This window comes from Lipophrys pholis (assembly GCF_963383615.2).
Source record: "Lipophrys pholis genome assembly, chromosome: 16".
NCBI classification, from domain to species: Eukaryota; Metazoa; Chordata; class Actinopteri; order Blenniiformes; family Blenniidae; genus Lipophrys; species Lipophrys pholis.
Window position 1 is genome coordinate 20,113,571 of NC_137634.1, and position 19,491 is coordinate 20,133,061.

General features: G+C 44.1%; 1 protein-coding gene across 1 annotated transcript; it reads left to right on the plus strand.

The window, feature by feature from the left end:
* The first annotated feature begins 2,901 nt into the window (after nt 1-2,901).
* Nucleotides 2,902-18,907, plus strand: LOC308121624 (cationic amino acid transporter 3-like). Its single transcript, XM_080482970.1, has 12 exons — nt 2,902-3,015; nt 10,794-11,425; nt 11,708-11,869; nt 12,184-12,358; nt 12,470-12,585; nt 13,287-13,509; nt 13,690-13,829; nt 14,107-14,209; nt 14,484-14,713; nt 14,806-14,972; nt 16,240-16,348; nt 16,443-18,907. Exons 2-12 carry the CDS (start codon nt 11,059-11,061, stop codon nt 16,577-16,579), a joined length of 1,929 nt encoding a protein of 642 aa, XP_080339096.1. The 5' UTR covers nt 2,902-3,015; nt 10,794-11,058; the 3' UTR covers nt 16,580-18,907.
* Nucleotides 18,908-19,491: the final 584 nt, after the last annotated feature.

Genomic DNA, 19,491 nt, shown 5'->3' on the forward strand with positions numbered 1-19,491 from the left:
ATTCATGAATGACAAAATAAGCAGGAGCTTCATTTGTACTAAAATGGCAGTAGGTGTGAATCACAATGTGTGTATTCAGTGTGTCTTTGTGTTGGCGACCTGTTCAAGGTGGACCAGCCTTCGGCCATGCTCAGCTGAGATCCCCTCCAGCCCCACTCACCACCCCCACATGAAACAACGCTATCATGGGTTGATGCTTGAAAGGAATACAAAGTTTCAGGCTCATACAAATGAGCCTCTTGGATATTCTGTACTGAGTTTGCAAGTTCATCATTCTTGGCTGCAGCTTTCCTCACACAGTCCAGAAAAATGTGCTTGATGTTAAGCGGTGACTCTAAAATTGCGTATCGATGTGAGGGTGTGTGACTGATTGTCGCTCTCTGTTTGCCCTGTGATGGATTGCTTCAACCTCCCGCAGGATAAAAAATGGACAGAAATGTCCTCGCGGTACAGAGTTTGTTTGATTTTCTACTTTTGGACTGGTTTGGACACAACATGGGAAAATACGGCTGTTAGTAATAGATGAAAGTATGTATATCTTTTTACTCTGCTGTTTGAATGGACCATGCGGGGCCTAGAACTGCCAGGTATCTTGGGATACGTACACTTACTGTGACCTTCCTCATGTGTGAGGCCCGTGACCTATATAACTAGTGAGCTTTGATGTGTTGTGCCTCGTCCCGAGGAATGAAAGTGGGCAGACGGGATTGGCGAAGAGGGCCACAGCAGATTAGGAAGTGTTTTGTTAGGCGTTTGGACTCTGGAGCCCAGTGTGGAGCCGTGACGCTTGTTGTGTTTGCTGAGACACAGAGTTGGGTTAGCTTGATAAAGTGGAAGTAAATTGAAAGAGCAACTTAAAGCAGTGTGACTGGGCAGGGACAAAAGGTGAGACGAGCAGTACATCTGAACAAAGAATGACGGGCACGGAGGGAGAAAAAGCAATTTACTAAATAATTTATTTAAAGACTCTGCTTGTTGCCCATGTCATCAGGAACAGTGTATTCCACCCTTTACAGAGTGTGGAGTGTTTACACTGTGTAGCCACAGAAACCAACAATAAAACCCATTAAAACTAATTAATGGTTTGAGAAAAACAATGTGACTTTTGGCAGTGAAAAACTGACAACTATCACACAATTAGACAAGCATTCACCACAGAAGCTTCAGAGAGATACGTATTTATTTGATTTCTCATTTAGCAAGGCATTTTTAAAGTTCCAGTATTTTATTAAACTCCTGTTAACTGGAGAAGAGGAGTAATTATTGACCCTAAACTAACTCAGTCTGCCTGACAGCAACATGAAGGATGTTGAACTGTGGGGAACATAAACTCTCAGTGAAGGCAGTGCAGAACCTGGACAAGTCACCATTCTGTCGCAAGACAAACAATGAGACATAATCGGTCACACATAGACAAACGCTGAATTAAAAGTGACTAGTTAACTGCAAACACCTGCCTGTGGAGAGAAAACCAGAGTGCCCACTGAACAGAAGCTGGGTAATCACTGAGCTTTGATATGTCATGAAGACATTTCTACACCCGAGGTCCTGAGAAGAATGTCGTACTACAAATTTGAGTGGCTGAAAATCACCACTGAAGATGTGTGATAGCACAGAAATCACAAAATCGCAGGGTATGAGTGGACTGGTGGAGTGTCACTTCCAAGTCGGAAAGGGAGAGAGAGAGAGAGAGAGAGAGAGAGAGAGAGAGAGGGAGAGAGAGAGAGAGAGATAGACAGAGAGAGAGAGAGAGAGAGAGAGAGAGAGAGAGAGAGAGAGAGAGAGAGAGGAGAGAGAGACAGAGACAGAGACAGAGGTCCGGTCTGAAGATTCCAACTTATTTGAATGACATGAGTATCAGGAATGTCAAACATAAGGCCTGTGGGCCAAAACCAACCCGCAAGATTTTCACACTTTGCCCACCAAGCTAATGATAAAAATAAAAAAATAAAAATTTATTTTATTTTATTTTTTTCAAAAAACGTTTTTAAGAGTAGCAGACACAACATAACACTAAGACCCAAGCTGAGATATCAGTGATCCTGCCATAAAAGATAGTTGTCTCAAAGCCATAGTGTCAGGGTGAGTTTGTAAAATCATGCATAATCCAACAGCTATTGGAGATGTTTTTTGTACATTTCACTGCATTTTGCACCAGAAATCCATAGTAATTGTTTGGTTTTGCGTAAATATAGAGATTTTCATCACATACACTCTGCATCATAACAAAGAAAACCCTCATGGCATTATTTAACTAGTCTGACCCGCTCAAAATGATGGGCTGTTAAATGTGTTTGACACCCCTGGATTAAAGAATGCATGAGTCTGTTTTAGCAGTTAACCGATTGACCCAGTTTAAGGGAATATATTTTTGCTTTATTTTATTTTACAAGGTTTGATAACATTTCAAAAAGACAAGGCAGTTTGATTCTGCATCAAGATGAATATATTCTAGAGAAAAATATATATTATTAACTCTTCATAAAGCTGGGGTCACTGAGTATGCATACACACAATAGAAATTGTTTAGTTTTCCCTCCTTGTCTTTTAATCTGAGGAACAAAGCGCCAGAGGATATAATGGTGTGGAGTCTATACATAGTAGCTGCCAGAGTAGGAAGGACGCTGAGTTTCCATATATGGGCATCTTTACTACTACAGGAAGCCAAGCGGGCTGTAACCACACCTTCACTTTACCTTCTTTTAAAATATTTTACATTTTTGAAGTTATACTGTTGTTTGTGGCTCGAGCTCACATGTAGCTGCATATCTGTATGGATTAGCAGTGTTGCCCAAGCTCGATGGGAACACATGTTTCTCTTATGGGAATGATATTCCATTCATGTGCGGAAAGCCCCGCCCCGCCCACCAACCCCCCCAGCGAGCTCGTCGTCAAAACCGCACACGAGCTCAACCCGGGCGGGATATTTCATCAGCGACCACGGCAGCGACCAGCCGCCTCCAGCATCACTATTGTCTCAGTCATATCACTTCCCTCCAGCGAAGGTCATCACAGGTAACGATGTTGACGTTTTTTTATCACGACGACTGACGCGTTCTCGTGTAAATTCCACTCGAATGTTACGGGCACTAACGCTCGGGCGGACTGATGCAATAGTCCGCGTGTTGTCTGTTGTATTAGCGCACAGTTCAAAACCATCGTAGCATATGTCTGTTCCCTCGGTCATTTGTGTGTATTGATTAATTCTAGTGTTGGTCGTCGGGGTTTCGATAATAGCGTGTTTAATAAGCGGGAGTTTGCGTTATTACAGCGGAGTTACTTTGTCATTTGAGCGCGGAATCAGCTGATGGAGGCTGTCCATCGTAACATTATCCCGGAAAACGGCGTGTAATCCAACTGAAACGTGATCAGACGGCTCGAAGACGAGCTGACAATATTCCTGTTGTCCTAAATGCAAAGTTTGATGAACCCCAGCGCGGGTTTTCATTGATTGTTTTAGTGTTAACAGGTTTGCACATCTTGCTGCTGGATGTGCGGCCAAGGCGTGGAGCAGACACTGATGCTGCTTTCAAAGACTGTGGAAAAAACACAGAATTCCTAAACATGTAGTATTTATGAGTACTCCCCCTCTCTTTTAGTTTGCTGACGGAAATCCACCCGAGTGTTGTCGGGGTGTGTGTCACAATCTCACATGTGTACCTGCAGAAACTGATGCAATACAACAAGCCCGGGGCAGGAAGCCGACTCATAAAAGTGATTTGTTTGGATGCGTTTCAGCTTTAATAGTCACGCCGAGTGGATTTATATTTCACCACCAAACTTCCAAATCCTACCTGTGAATCCGAATGTAGGATTGAAATTACAAAGTGCATCGATAATGATGGTTTTTGCCGTGTTGTGACCGTGTTATTGGGGATTACTACGTTCTCGGTGAAGTGAACGCATCATCGGAGCCACGTAGCGAGCTGGCGTTGTAGCTGCTGGCAGAGGGTATACATCCGGATAACATCCCTCCATATGGGGCGGCATGGCGCGTGAGTGATTGCATTAAAACTCTCGATTTGTTATAGTTTGTTTTGCCCGTCGCTTCGACGCCAAACGAGTTGGCAGCAGTGCGACTCCTAATTTCGGGTGATGAGCCGACATGGCTTCCTGCAGGGAGCGACCATGGCTGCGTTGCATCAGCCAGGCTGCAGATCAAACTGTGATATTCAAGGGGTGATCGTGAGAGATTGTGGACGTGCAAATGCCAGCCTGCTCAGCTAGGCGTGGGTGGGGGTTGTCAGGTGGTTAGGTGGGGTGGGTGGGGGGGGGATTGGCAGCCTAACCAGCCAGCTGCATGCCACGTTACCTTCTCATGAGAGCAATGACACATCAGCATTTGGAATTGAACAAATCCATCAGGGGTTTGTCTACAAACATTGACAACATTATCTACAAATTCTTATCAAAACAAAGTCAACCCACCCCTCCAATACCCCCCACACTTCATTTTTGCTTTAAAGGGGACATATCATGCTAAATCCACTTTTTTAGCCCTTAAATGCATTTTGTTGTATATTTAGAGTGTTTAGAAGTACAGAAAAGTTCAAAGTAGTCTCTTCAGGTGCTCCGTTGATATCTTTATATTCTGTTTTGGTCATATTTTGCGATCGGTTTCGATTTTTCTATTCTCTATTACGTTTTTTGAACAATGACGTCACAGTATTCTCAGCGGAACTGCCAAATTAGGACATCGACATTTCGAGCAATCCGCCATTTTTGTTTCTCGCTGCGATTTTGTAGTCCAACCGAAGTTACGAGAGGATAAGTCGAAATGTTCGGTTGTTGGATGTAGTAACCCACAAGCTTCGTTACACCGTCTCCCAGCATCAGAACCTTTTCGAAGTGCCTGGTTGAGTTTTATTTTTCACAGAAATGTACCCACATCTGTGGGTAAGGTCATTTTTGTGTGTGCGAATCACTTTAAGGACGACTGCTTCAGTAACCTCCGCCAGTATAAAGAAGGATTTGCCGAAAGACTTGGTCTGATTGAGCGGTCAGTTCCTTCTATCTATGGAGACGACGAACAGAGCACTTCGGTAAGCTGTATATAATGCTAAAAAGTGTGATGATAAGACGTCCCTGTCATTGTTTTGTTAGCATTAGCAGTTGCACCGTCTTCATATGTTAGCGCTGTGTGCTCGTTTTAGATTATAATGTAACTTCTGTGTTAAATAGTCGTTGTAATACAGGCAGTATTGTAGTAGTGGGCATGGATGGAGAAGTTAGTGTAAATATAGTAACACACCATTGCGTTACATCCATATGAAGACGTTGTTCTGAAGGTGCATCATCGTCATTTTCATCTCGCTCCGCCGGGTCCGACTCTGGCTCCAACATGTATGGCTGGATGGACAAATCTTCCGTTGTTGACATTTTGTAAATAATGTGTGAATATAAAGTTTCTGCGCCGCTAGATAATTGTATCTGTTCTATCAAACTACAAAGATGGCCGAACAGGGTGGAGTTGAACCGAGTGTGACCTCTGCAACCTGGAGAGGAGGCGGGGTATGAAGTGTCTCATTTGCATTTGAAGAGGCCGCCCCAAAACGAGTTGCTCTCAGAAGCACATCAGAAAAGGGGTTGAAAAGGGGCCTGTGGAGCTCTAATAATGAGGAATTCAGACCCAAGCATTGCAGTTTCGCGTTGTATAGACCACAACTGTATGATTTATATGTAAAAAGGAAGGATTTAAAAGCATGATATGTCTCCTTTAAAGTTCAGTGTGACCTTGGAAACTTTAAGAGTTAATGTTGGTAATAACTCACAGACTGTTTGGGCCTTAATTGTCTTAATTGTTCAACCATCATACTTGATTACCATTTACCATCAGTGAGCCTGTGAATAATCTGTTGAGAATTTGTGGTGCTTTAGATTACTGAGTATGGGATGATGAACAGAGGCCACAGAGGTTTAATGTGAAGTTAACCAGTTGTTCTGACTTGTGTTATGTCTCATGTTTGTATTCGGATCCAACTGTACCTTATCTGTGCTAAGGTGGCTGATTATCCCTCCCCACACTGCATGTGTTGATATTGAACAGTGTTGGCATCGGTCATGAGAAAGTGGAGAAATTCTTAGTAGGCTGCATTCCTCTTCACAGCGACGGCAGTATTTTTGCCTGAGTGGCGGTGACCCGCCAGGTGACTAGAAGGGTCACACAGTTGAGTCGGTCCACACTTACCGTCACTAAAACCTCACACCACTATGTAAAGCTGTTATGTGTGTGCGTGTGTGTGTACACAAATATTAATTCTTGGCTCTAAAAATATTCTGTCCACAACCTCAAACACCTGTGTTTGTGTGAGAATGGTTTATGTATACGTTCCAGGGTTGTGCAAGGTCACATAAGCTTCTGCCAGTGCATGCAGAGAGCTGAGCGCTGTGTGCAGCTGTTGGGTACCACACATGGCAGCACGGCTGCATTACACCCCCTGATGGAAGCACTGTTATTAGGGGTGCGTCAGCTTGAATTTTCAGCTGTGCAAATGCGAAGCAGATTATTTTACCAGCTCAAAAAGGTGTGTTTACCTATTGATTTAGGTATGACATATTTTTTTATTGAAACCTGATATTGAATAACTATGCCCCCAAGCTGTTTCCCCGGACTTAATGTGGGGAAAGTTTAGATCTCAGAATACAATCACTCTAAGTAACTTTCTTCCATTTTTGTTTTGGTTCATTTAAAAGTGATACTATCGATCTACATTTTGACAAGCCAACATTGTTTCTCGTTGTTGTCAACACGGGCAGTCAAAACAAAGCCATGCTTTACTTACGTGGCCCGGACTAGAAACAGGAACAAACTATAATGAGGTTAGCCGGTTTGCTACACCTCCTCATAATCCTCTTAGAGTCGGTGGCAGCCGTCAAGTAACCATTCCATTATCCCTGAAACCTGTTGTAACTGGAGCACTGTTGACCCAAGTCTGTTTGCCAGTCAGCTTTGGCCTCATGTTTAACGTGGCTGGAGTGTAAACAAAAGTACAAACAGATTCCCTCCCCTGCTAGCATTTAAATATTTGTGTCCAATTGAAAGCCTTATGTGTTTGTCATAAAGGTTACTGCTTGCATCAGACTAGTCTTTTTTTTTTTTTTTTTTTTTCTGTGGGTGTGTGAACTTGTAGAGTTTGTAGATGGCGTGTTCATTAGACCACAAAGCTACCTGTCACAAACCTGCCCCTCTCAGAAGAACAGGCCTCCTCGTGAAAACCACAAGGAAAAGATTAGCAGCGAGGTGACGTGACGGCGGCAGCGGCGATGCAATCTTAAGACCAGCCTTAAATCAGGTAATTTGGCACATTTTTCCAAATGGAAACTACAGCAACTGCGACATTCCTCGAAAGCTCTTGCTTCTTCTTAATTATCTTTCTTTCCGGTTGGCTTGCATACGTCAGTCTCTCTGTGAAGGCTTGTGGCGTGTTGGCCGGACCCCCTGCGGAGATCACAGACTGCCTGGCACACCGGTTTGCAAATAACGGTTTATTGACACGGTACTGACACCCACAGATCTGGGTTCCTGGTGTGCGAGTAGAAAATGCTACTGGAATGTCACACCAAGCGGGGAGTGTGAGCATTTCCATCATGTACCAGTTTCCCATCAGTCTTCAGAGGGCTGGGTGTTTATTATGTTGGTTGTCTGGTGCTTTCTGTGCTGTTTTTATTTCATTGTTCGCCTGTGTTTGTGTTTTTCCCTCAACACTTAAACTGTACTCGGCCGGATATTCTCTTTTGAAATCGTATGACTTGAAAGGCTTTGATAAGTAGGTTATGTTGCTTTTGTGGTATTATTAGGATATTGTCATTGTACTGTAACATTGTCAGAGCTTGTATCCTGTGTACTATGAAAAAGGCCACAATTAGACCATAAGATCATCTATAGCTTTATTTATTGACCTAAAACGTGCGTAAAATGAACTTGTTCAACCGCCGAGCTTCACGTTTTGTTATTTACTTAACAAACTTGAAAGATGCATGAATACATGGCCTGTAGTGTTTCAAGTTCTCAGCTTCTTTGTGACAAACAGTCCAATGTAGTATATTCCCACTGCATCCCGTCAAGCCTCCTCTCACAAGTTTATGGAGTGCGGAAGGACATTTTCGCTTTCGACTTTTGATCCAAGTGGACAAACTGACTGCTCCATCCATACTCTGCCACACAAGCGGCCTGGTCTGCGCTGGTGGGTTAGTGTTTCACTTCTCTTCAGAGGAATCAGGTGTCGCTGCATTATTAGCCTTGAGCATGGCGCTGTGCCATTTTTGACGCTGCCGCTCAAATCCCGATGTTAACCTTCACGTTAATAATATCCGGTTATTATTTGAGGCATATTCCAGAATTTTGCCGTTTAAAAGTTCTTCTGCAGCTATAAAGGGAGCAGAGTTTACTTCATGCTGCTGCTTGTACTATCTCGATGGAGTAGTGGGGAAAAAATATGAGATAATCATTGTTAAAGTTTAGCCTGCCAGGCCGTTCATGGATGTGTAAGTGGCCGGCTCGTGTAGTATTTAAAGATAAGATAAACCTGCGGCGCCTTTGACACTACGAGTGCACTATGAGCGGCACCTTCGCTTGCTCTGGGGCATCTCGTCTCACCTTAGCTGTTTACAGTATGCAAGAAACCAGGAGGAACAAAGTCAGTAAGATAACGTTGCACCACTTCACCCAGGAGAAATGTTAAACCGCCACTTCCTGACTCTCATGCATTCACAAACGCTTATGCATGTGCTGCAGTCGCACAGACATCTCGCGTCCAGCGTTCAGCTTTAGTTGGTGGCATATTCACCGTAACAGTGTCGCTGCCCAATGAGCCACTGTATCATTTTAGTATTTGTTACTCTAAGCAGGAGCAGAAAAGCTGAATTTGTAGCGGTTGTACAATATTAACGATTGAAATCATTAAATGCCATCAAGGCGAAAAGGCGAGAGGATTTTTTTGTGTTACAGCATGTTTCTGTGAGGTGTGTCAGCGTAGCAAGTACACAGTATGTTCTTAGCATTCCAAAAAGGTTATTAACCTGGGCTGTGTCAGAGCAGCGTGCAACATGTATACATATTTTGCACGGTTAGAGGTCATTAACCCCGTACGCTTCAGTGCTTTGCAACTTTGCTCAACACCCATTCACATATTTCGGAGGTTGTATTTGATTATTGCTTAATGTGGGTTGATGTGACGTGTGACGACCCCCAGACACGATTGAAAAACATCCGATCTGTCTCCGTCAGACGTGACTCGGCGTGTCCTTGACGTGTGCGAACGCGGGTGTTTTTCAGAAAGGGGGTTTATTCACCCCGTCCTGAGTGTCACCACCGCCACTTGTTGTTGTGACCTTTTACTCAAACGATCAGTTCGGTCAGTTTGCTAATATAAAGTTAAATCACTAGACGTTGTTAAGCTCACTGTTTTCCCACATTCTGCTGAATTTACAAAATGACACTTAAAGATCAGACAGATTAAGACCTCTGGTATCAGCACAGCTTGTGGGAATGCTGATTTATTTTTTATTTTTTTTTTGCATCATGCAAAACATTCACTTTTTTCTGTTATGTACATAATGAACAGACTTAAATCAGTTAAATCTCGAGCCTTTTCTACAACTTGACCCGAGGTTGCTTCTTCCCATGCAGTGAGCTGGTGTGTGCACACGTTTAACTGGTATCTCCTCTCATGTTGATGTTGGCTTTGAATTCAACCAACCAGCCTCTCATCTTTTCCCAGGCTTCTCTCATCTGCTGAAAAAACACAACAGCACCAGTTTCTTGCAGTTAGGGAGTGGTGGTTGTTTAGGCGGGGTCTTTCTTTTGTTTTTATAGGGCGCGTACTGTTTCAGCTTTATTTATCAAAGCAGAATTAAGACGGGCTTTGGAGCGGGCAGGCAGGCTCCGGGTTTTCTTTTCTCCCTGTGGGGGCTCTCGGTGCCCCGCTGGGTCTCGTGGTGTCTCGCTAAGCTGTGAAAGGTGGAGGTATGAATTACAAACGGTTGTGTAACTGTTGATCGTACGCGTTCCTATGTAGTCAGGTTATTGTACAATGACTTGAAACTTGCAGAACTTGATGATGGTCTAGTTTTTTCACAAAGTGGACAGGCATTGCCAAGAAAGTTTAAAATTCTCTAAGGCAGTCTTTGTGATACTGGTTTATTCTTGTGCCTGTCTCAGAGGCAAGGAGCAAGATTACTACCCCGGGCATTTGTTTAACTTTAATATTTTTCTTCTTCTGCTGTTTATTTATAACTCGTCCCGCACACAAAAAGCACTTCAAAATGTGTGAAAAAGTTTGGGAATAGTGTGCTTACGATTTGGATAACCGTTTCCAAAGAAAATGCAAAAAAAATTCTATACAAAGCGAATGGGAGAGGTGCTTCATAGAGGAGGTCAAAGGACATCAAGGGGAAACCAGCTGACGGATGACTGAGGATGCAAACTGCCATTAAACCCAAACGAAGAGGAAGGCACACAAAATTTCCTCTGGAATTTTCTAGTTGTGTCCGGCACTGATGAAATCGGCATCTGCATATATTTATTAGTTTGTCCGTTAGCAAGATTATGTCACAACTACGACACGGATTTTGTCAATCTGTTTACCACAGATCGATATTAAGCCCTGGAAAATTCCTTTAAATTTTAGAGATAATCCGGAAACATATTTCTGGCAAAAATAAGTTGCCTTTGTAAGGAAAATGTGGCATTATTCCCACTTCCTAATACCTAATAGAGTTATGAGAATTGTAAGCTTTGGGAATTACTGAATACCCTTTTTGAGCTCTTGTTTTCTTTTTGTGTTTCCTCACAGGTCCAAATCTGCTGCCACCAAATACTTTGAGCTCACACCCTCTGCTTCATATTCATTTGACACAAGTGGTCGCTGCTGAAGTCGACATACTGTATCTTTGGGAAAGGACCGCTTTTTTACCTTTCCATTTGCTTCACTTTAGGTGCTTTTGCACAGTCAAGTCGCACCACTTTTACTTCTTTTAAGCAGTGTCAATCACAAACACCCACACTCGGAGGATTTAAGACAAACAGCCTGGTCACTCGCCCACACACTCACAGTAAACATGGCCAGCAAGCTGTCCAGCTTTGGCAAATCCCTCCTGCGTCGCCGGGCATTAGACTTTTCTGGTGAAGAGACCCGATTCGCCCGCTGCCTGTCCACGCTGGACCTCATCGCCCTGGGAGTGGGCTCCACGCTGGGCGCCGGTGTCTACGTCCTGGCGGGTGAGGTCGCCCGCGAGAAAGCGGGACCCGCGATCGTCCTCTGCTTCCTGATCGCTGCGCTGTCCTCCATGTTGGCCGGCCTGTGCTACGCTGAATTTGGGGCCCGGGTCCCCAAGACGGGCTCGGCGTACCTTTACAGCTACGTGACGGTGGGAGAAATCTGGGCCTTCATCACGGGCTGGAACCTCATCCTCTCCTATGTGATAGGTGAGTTAGAGGAACAATCTCACAGAAGATGATGAAGCGCCACAAGAATGAAGGGAATTCCCTTTGACTGTGGCAGAGAAAAGTTAACAATACATGAACATTTAGTTACTTAGATCATGTTTAATGTAGATTTTGAAGTCTCGTATTAAAAACAAATTCCACTCAAAAAGGTGAAGGGAGTTGAAGTGCCAAGATGCCAACTTCCGTCTAGGTTTTAGTTCACCACACGGAGACACACTCACTTGCCGCTCACGTAGCTTCTATGTCTGTCCGCTCTCTCAGGTACGGCCAGTGTGGCCCGGGCTTGGAGCTCAACGTTCGACAGCCTGGTGGAACAAAAGATCTCCGACTTCTTCAAAGCCTCCATGTCGATGAAAGTACCGGGCAACGTCCTGGCAGAGTACCCCGACCTGTTCGCCCTCATCCTGGTCCTGCTGCTCACTGGTGAGTTTTATCATTCTCACACTGAACAACACTTCTGCGGGGTTCTGTGAGGTACAAAAGTTGTGTTCAATTAAAACACGCAAACATAGCTGTCGTTTGCACTGCGTTCAAACCGTTGCATAACGGACAACTGTTGTCACACTAACATTGCAGCTCGTGTAGCCTGCCAGTAGCGGTGTTAGAAATGACTGGAGCATGGGTGTCGCTGACTGATGGTTTGTTGGATGTGATGAAGTACAAACTCGTCCTCCCACATAACAGGACATGTTGTCACTGATGCTGAAAATGAACCCTCCTCCTCCTCGTCTCCTCAGGACTTCTGGCCTTCGGTGTGAGCGAGTCAGCACTTGTGAATAAGATCTTCACGGGCATCAACCTGGTAGTTCTGGGGTTTGTGATCATCTCGGGCTTTGTTAAAGGGGATACGGCCAACTGGAACCTCACAAAGAAGGACTACTTCAGCTTCAGGAATGAGACCAACAGCAGCAAGTCAGTACTGGAAAATGAAATCCATTGATGGTTCAGGAGCATTTTTATTAATTTTGTTTTAATATTTGTGTGGGTTTTGATTTTGTTTGTTTCTTTTCTTCTGTCACTCAGACTGGAAGAAGAGTTTGGCATCGGCGGTTTTGCTCCGTTCGGCCTCAATGGCGTCTTGTCTGGTGCGGCCACCTGCTTCTACGCCTTTGTGGGCTTTGACTGCATCGCAACGACAAGTGAGTGACATTTCAGTTACAAACATGGCAGCGAAGAGGTGCAATGATGACTGGAAATTACAGGGTGGAACCGTTTCGAACCAGAAAATCATTCTGTCCTCCCAGAAGCGCAGAAAAGAGGGAAAGCTCAAATAATCTCGTGCTCAGTTGCAAATATTACTTTACATTAAACTATAGGTATCCACAGGTAACCAAAGCATTATGGGAGATATATTACACCTATTCAGTTCTAAAATCTGCTTTTCTATTTTGTTTCAGAATTTCGTGAGCAAAAGGAAAAAAAAAAACCATTTATGTTATGATGCAGCTTTTCAGAACTTTTTTTACAGAAGTTTAAAAAAAAAGAGTGTATTTTAGTTCTTTTGAACACCAGCATTTAAAGTGGTTGAATGTTAAAAGCCACCTGCACAGAGCCTTCATTGTTTGTATCTTAAGGTTTCGTGTTTGCTTGGTTCCTCATTTACCTTCTGTTAATAAAAATGAAATAAATAATTTTCAGTGTATTTGCATTTGGTCAGCCCATCACACACTCACAAATGTTTGGACGGCACTCAAACTAGTGGAAAGAGTCTTTTGTAAGTCCATCTGAAATCCGACAGATGTGAGAAATGCCCCTGCTGTCCTCGGGGGTCATTCGACACTGCACCACACTGATCTGACCCCTCTCATCCTGTTCTTTCCCTTTCCCCCGCCGTCCTCAGGCGAAGAGGCCAAGAACCCCATGCGGTCCATCCCCATCGGCATCGTGGCTTCGCTCCTCATCTGTTTCTTCGCCTACTTTGGCGTGTCGGCCGCTCTGACCCTCATGATGCCGTACTACCAGCTCAACATGCAGAGTCCTCTGCCCGAGGCCTTCAGCTACGTCGGCTGGGCTCCTGCCAGATACATCGTGGCCGTGGGTTCGCTCTGCGCCCTGTCGACCAGGTGAGGATGGAAGAAAAACGGTGTAAAATCAGGATCTGAAAAGTTGCGAGTCTTTGTAAATCTTTGCTCGTAGACGGGAGGAGTGTGCCTTTGTTTTGCCTAAAGCTTGTAGACAACTCAGAATAGTTGATCACACTGTGAAGGTTTTGTGACTGACTGTACGTCGTGGTGTCCTCTCAGCCTTTTGGGCTCCATGTTCCCGATGCCTCGTGTGATTTACGCCATGGCCGAGGACGGGCTGCTGTTCCGCGTGCTGTCCAGGATGAACCCTCGCACAAAGACTCCTCTCCTGGCCACCATTGCTTCTGGCATCGTTGCAGGTACCGGAGCTGAAATTTGAGGAAGTGGTTTGTTGTGGTGTGTTGGTTTATTCTCTGTACGGAAGTGATACCTTTTATGGGAAGCACAGTTTAAAGATTTTTTTTTCCAAGTAGAGTAACTTTAAACATTTGTTTATCTTTGTGTATCAGTTCAGTCTTTACTTTATGTCTGCAGGCTGTCTGTGCTGCGTCAGTACCTCCTTGATCAATACCACTCCTGAAGAAGTTTGCAAAAATCCCTTTAACGCACTTTTTATTTTTTTTCTTCTCCTTCCAGCTCTGATGGCCTTCCTGTTCGACCTGGCTGCTCTGGTGGACCTCATGTCCATCGGGACTCTGTTGGCGTACTCTTTAGTGGCCGTGTGTGTCCTCATCCTCAGGTCGGCACCTTCTTTAAACACCTGCAATCATGTTCTTATTTTTGTGAGCAGTAGAAGTCCTCATGCTGACTAACAGTAGCTTATAAAAATTGCATTAAAAGCAGCTTTTTGTCAAGAGATAATTCTTATTTAGCAAAATTCTGCTTCTGGAAGATGTGTAGTCATTTCATTTTGGAATAAAATTTTATTAAATAAAAAAAAGACTGGATTTCTACAAAAGCTAGAAGTTTCTGCTCCATCCGCGTTAACAGAGATTTCACTTCTTCGTCCACAGGTATCAGCCGGGGACCCTGAGTTCCTCGAGCCAGACGGAGAAGCTGGTGGAGTTGGTGGAAGGGGAAAAGGTCGCCGTCAGCAGCGGGGACAGTGGAGACGAGTACGGCATGGAGACGGAGGAGAGGCCGCTCCGAGAGACCTTTTCTGTAAAGCTGCTCTTCTGCCCCAGCGGGAAGACCCCGACGCAAACCTCTGGAACCATCGTCTACGCCGCCACCGCTATCGTCTGTGAGTGCGCCGTAGAGGAATTTTGAAAAAACTAATAATAAGTACTATCATTGCTTCACGCTGAGTAACTTCCTGCCCTTCTCCGTCTGCAGCCGTCTTCATGACAGTGCTGTGCGTCATCCTGGCTAACTCTCTGATGGGGCTTCTCACCGGTCACGCCTCCGTGATCGTACCCTGCGTCATTCTGACGCTGCTGTGTATCGTCTGCGTCATCATCATCTGGAGGCAGCCGCAGAGCAAAGAGGCACTCACCTTCAAGGTAACTACACAACCCCGCCAAGGAAGCAAACGTGATAATCACCAGTCCACTGAAAAGGCTTTTCCACCAAAAAGAACCAGGAGCTAGTTCGGGGCCGGTGCCAGAGCCAGTTCTTAAATGAGCACCACCAAAGAACCGGTTCTTTTTCCACCGTTAGCGGAGCCAAGAGAGAGCCACGTCATTGCGTCACTCCAAAACGTGATACGTCACTGATTTCAACAATTTCAGAGACAGCGCTCATCCAGGTTCAAGGAGATGGACTATATTCATCGGTTTAGTCCGGGTCGCTCCATCTAGTCTGACCTGAACCTCAGATGCACCAAAGACAAAGAAAACTTTACGTCTCTTCGTGTCTCTTTTGGTGTTTTTTCACGTCCGTCTTGCTTTAGTCCGGAGCCCCGGAGTGGCCATAGAGGGGGATAAAATAACACGTGTATGAGTTTGGGGCTTATTTTTCAACATTTGGGCGTTACATAGTGAATTTCTGCTCCTTTCACTTTATTTCTGGGTGTGTCTGAATCAAATGCTTCAACATCGGAGAAGAATGGAGGTGTACAGTGATAGAACGACGCTCTAAAAACTGTTTCCAATGGCAACCTCCGTAAACACACTGATTAAAGCTCTTTCACGTGAAGCGCTGTTAAAAGGCTCATTTTATGCCTATAAAATCCAAGCTTTCATTTACACTAGTATGTAGTTTGTGTTTTAGTTGCTGATGAACCAAAAGTATTTATTATCAAGAAGTTCTGTGGGTTAGAAAATAATATTGGAGCGTCTCGGAGCGGAGCGCAATGTAGCCGCACACTGCATGGCGCAGCGGCTGCAGCGCCTCAGCCGGCGGTCAGAACGCGAAATAAGACCTGGACGTGACGTTAGTTAAAATAATGTCACCATGAAAAGTGTGAAAAATAAACGACGATGGAAAACTGCTGATCGCTGGAGTTTTCAGAAAGCCGGTTCAGCCTCTCTTCCGCCTTTTAGGTAGAGATAACTCCGCCCCCAGCTGATGACGCGTCGGGTCCCAGTCTAGCTCCACTTTGGCCCAGCAACGAAGTGGGGCGAGCATAGCACCAGTTTGGCCGGGGCTTTGGAAGTGGAAAGACAAAGAACTGGTGCTAAGTCTGGCCCTGGCTCCGAACTAGCTCCTGGTTCTTTCCGGTGGAAAAGCCCCCTGAGAAAGTATTTGGTCTTTGTCACGTTTCGATTCTGATTGAAGTGTTACTCCTCTCCAACTGGAACATGTTGTTCTGACGCTTCCCTCCCTCAGGTCCCCCTGCTCCCCTGGCTGCCCCTCTTCAGTATTTTTGTCAACATCTACCTCATGATGCAGCTGGACTGGGGAACATGGTGCCGATTCACCGTCTGGATGGTTATCGGTGCGTTCGACTTTCAGGGTTTTTTTTTTTCTTCATCTCTGCTGCTCCTCATTAAAGCAACTCTCTAACGCCGTCTTGTTTCCACTCCCAACAGGTTTCGCCATCTACTTCTGCTATGGCATTAGGAACAGCAGTGAAGCTGGCAGCAGGTCATCGGTGCGCAAATATGAGCCCACGCCGCAGAACAATAGCCCCATTTACAAGGGCGCACCCGACGACAGCAGCCCCTGATGGAGGCCGGCGTGGGCCTGGGCGGGCGTTGCGGAGTGTCTACACGCAGTTTTGGCGGCTACCTCAAAGTGGCAGCCAACTGTTGCGGTGTAGGCGGCCGGGAACGCAGTCCCGGGTCGGTCGGGGGATGAGAGGAAAGAAATACATCGCGAACACATCTTACCTCTGAGTGGGAGGCTGGATAACTTGATGGTTAGAAACTGTGACCGAGCCGCTTTCTGGCCAGTGTGTCCCGTTTTCAGTCTGTTAGAACGTAGCCTTAGCCCTTCCGAGACATGTACCTGCCTATAACACATGCTTTACATGGACCTAACTAACACTGAGTGCTGAGACACTCGCAACAAGTCTGTTTCCGTTCTTTTTTTTTTTCTTTTTCTTTTTTGCTGCAAGCCGTTAAATGGAAGAATGTTACTTTTCAGATGTTCTTATTCTTTTTTTTTTTTTTACGTCCTCCATTTGAGATGAATTACAGCTGCAGTGTAAAGCAGAGATTATGACTCGAGTCAGTTTACGAGTGACATGGCCCCGAGATCATCATGAAACTGTGAGACTTTCTACAAATTGAAATCAACGGAGATCAGAGGTCACCTCTTACAGTTCTAAGGCAGTTCTTGTGTTAACAGGGTCGTGCTGATGTTGTGTAGTTCAACGTCGTACAAGTCAAGTCCTCAGTGCTGGTAGGTCGGTGGCACAGATGTCGTCCACACTGTGGTTCAGAAACTGTAAATGAAGGTCGTGCTTTACTGTTCGAACAAGCTTCTTTAGATATATAATGGTCCTGCTGATCGTTCAAACCAGCTCTGCTGGTTCCCTGACCTCGAGGCCACCACTACCCATTAATCAAAGACATGAGATAGTTCATCATTGTGCAGTGTTTGTCTTGTTCCCACCATGGAACTACTATGAAACGTTGGCATTTTTGATTCATTTGGATACCAGTAGCTGACAAAAGGCTTCCAACAGCAAAGGAAAGGAAGGAGATTTACTGTAGTTTAATTAAAACGTACTTGGACTACTATTAAAATATCAGATCAAACATGTAGGTACCTAAATAAATTTTAAAAAAACCAAGATAACATGTTTTTTCCAGATTACATTCATCTGTTGGGCAGGATTTCCACAGATGTTCATCATTGAGTCTCGTCATGATCTGTACCATGCGTCCTTCTGTCGGGTTGTCTGGGGGGGCGGGGGGGGACAAATGAATGGAGCCCAACACCACTAAAATGTTCTCTTTTACATCCTTGTGGAAAAGCGGATTGTTTTGTTTTTTTTTCCACCAAGGTTCTTGTTTAGTTTCAATTGAAACTTGTTCTTGGCAGCTCTGCCTGTTGAGTACCCATCACTTTTCCTTTGTATTTAACTTTTTTTTTTCCAGATAGAACTGTTAATATTTATATGTTGCTAGCGTTGTTCTGTTTGGGGTTAGAGTTTGTTTTGCCTTTGATATCACTTCAATCAGCTTCTTAGATGTATTTTAATCATCACATGTACAGTTTGTAGAGTGCTGGAGGTTTTCTTTGCTGGTTTTGCTTTTAAAACCTTCATCGTCACATTGAGCTCGCTGTGATCACTCGTGATCCATCCCGACCAAATGCTTTTTATCCTGTCGGAAAGTTTCCCTTTCCAAAGCAAAGAACGACCGCTGAAAGTCGGTCTCTAAATTGTAACATTGAATTGAACTATTTTTAGCTCAGTCCTGTGAAGTCAATATAACTTATTGTTAATAGCCATTTTTTTTTTTCTTCTTCTGTTGTCCTTAAATTAGTGATTGACTGTAGAGTGTACAGTATTTGTTTAAAATTGTATCTTCATTTGCGTAGTGCTGTAAATTATACAAATATGATTCAGTATAATTTGATTAGAGGGTTTATTTGTAAATTACACATGAAGGTGTTTTCATTGACATGCAAACTTCTCTAAGATAAAAACGGTTTTGATGGAGGCAAAATTGAGGAACTCACTTCCTGTTTCAGTCCACATATCTCCCACAGTGTTTTTGTGCGCAGGAGAGGACGCTAGATCTGGATTTCTTGAGTCCGGCTGCCTCCGATACCTTCTGTGCATGGTTGAGCTGCTATTCAGGATCAAAAGTTAACTTTTTACACGTGAAATGTGCTCATCGAGAGGTTTACGTGTCCTCAGCCCTCGTGCCTTTCAATAATCAATCTGATCATCTCCCTTCCCCGCGCTGTCTCAGCAGCAGCTACAACCTTTATCGCTTTGTTTTATATCCTGTACATAATGGCTGTCATGTATAAAATGAACTGTATTTTCAATGTTTTTCTCTTTTTTTTTTTTTTTAAATAAAAGTGATTCATCCTTACATGAGCTCTGTGTCTTTGGGAGAGGTTGCAAACTACTAACAGGATTTTCATAATTGTACAAGTACAAATGCTTGTGTTATTGTGCGACAAATACCAGTTGGTTGGTTTATATATTTAAATCATCTGTTTTTATATTGTGTAGCATTATGACAGTTGTTTGATCATACAGCTGTCATTTGAGTTGGTTTAGTCGCCACGCAAAGCAATTTGGAGTCCCTATGTGGCTCAGGTCTGTTATTATTGGCTTTATTACATCTAAAATGGTCACATTTTTCACATTATTGGCCATTATTACATGATTGGTTAGGCCTAGCCATTGTTATCTAACAAAATTGGTGTTTCACAGTGGAAGATAAAAAAGATTGCTGACGGGGAAAAAAAACCATAATTTCCAGTCAAAGACTGAGAACAAGTGACAAAGTCTCAGTAGGTAATGACAATCATGTTTTAAAAATGATTATCAAAAGATAATGATTATTGAGCAAAATTCACTCAACTTATGTCTCGGCCCTCAATGGCTGCTCATTTCTTATAAGGTCCTTTGGGAAAACTAGTTGCAGACCGGTCTCAGATCCTCAAACACAT

Bases quoted from the DNA above. Each gene is read 5' to 3' on its own strand.
- LOC308121624 (XM_080482970.1), top strand. From the start codon at position 11,059: ATGGCCAGCAAGCTGTCCAGCTTTGGCAAATCCCTCCTGCGTCGCCGG. The intron at 12,586-13,286 runs GTGAGTGACATT...CGCCGTCCTCAG, and splicing joins TGACTGCATCGCAACGACAA to GCGAAGAGGCCAAGAACCCC. The intron at 14,210-14,483 runs GTCGGCACCTTC...CTTCGTCCACAG, and splicing joins GTGTGTGTCCTCATCCTCAG to GTATCAGCCGGGGACCCTGA.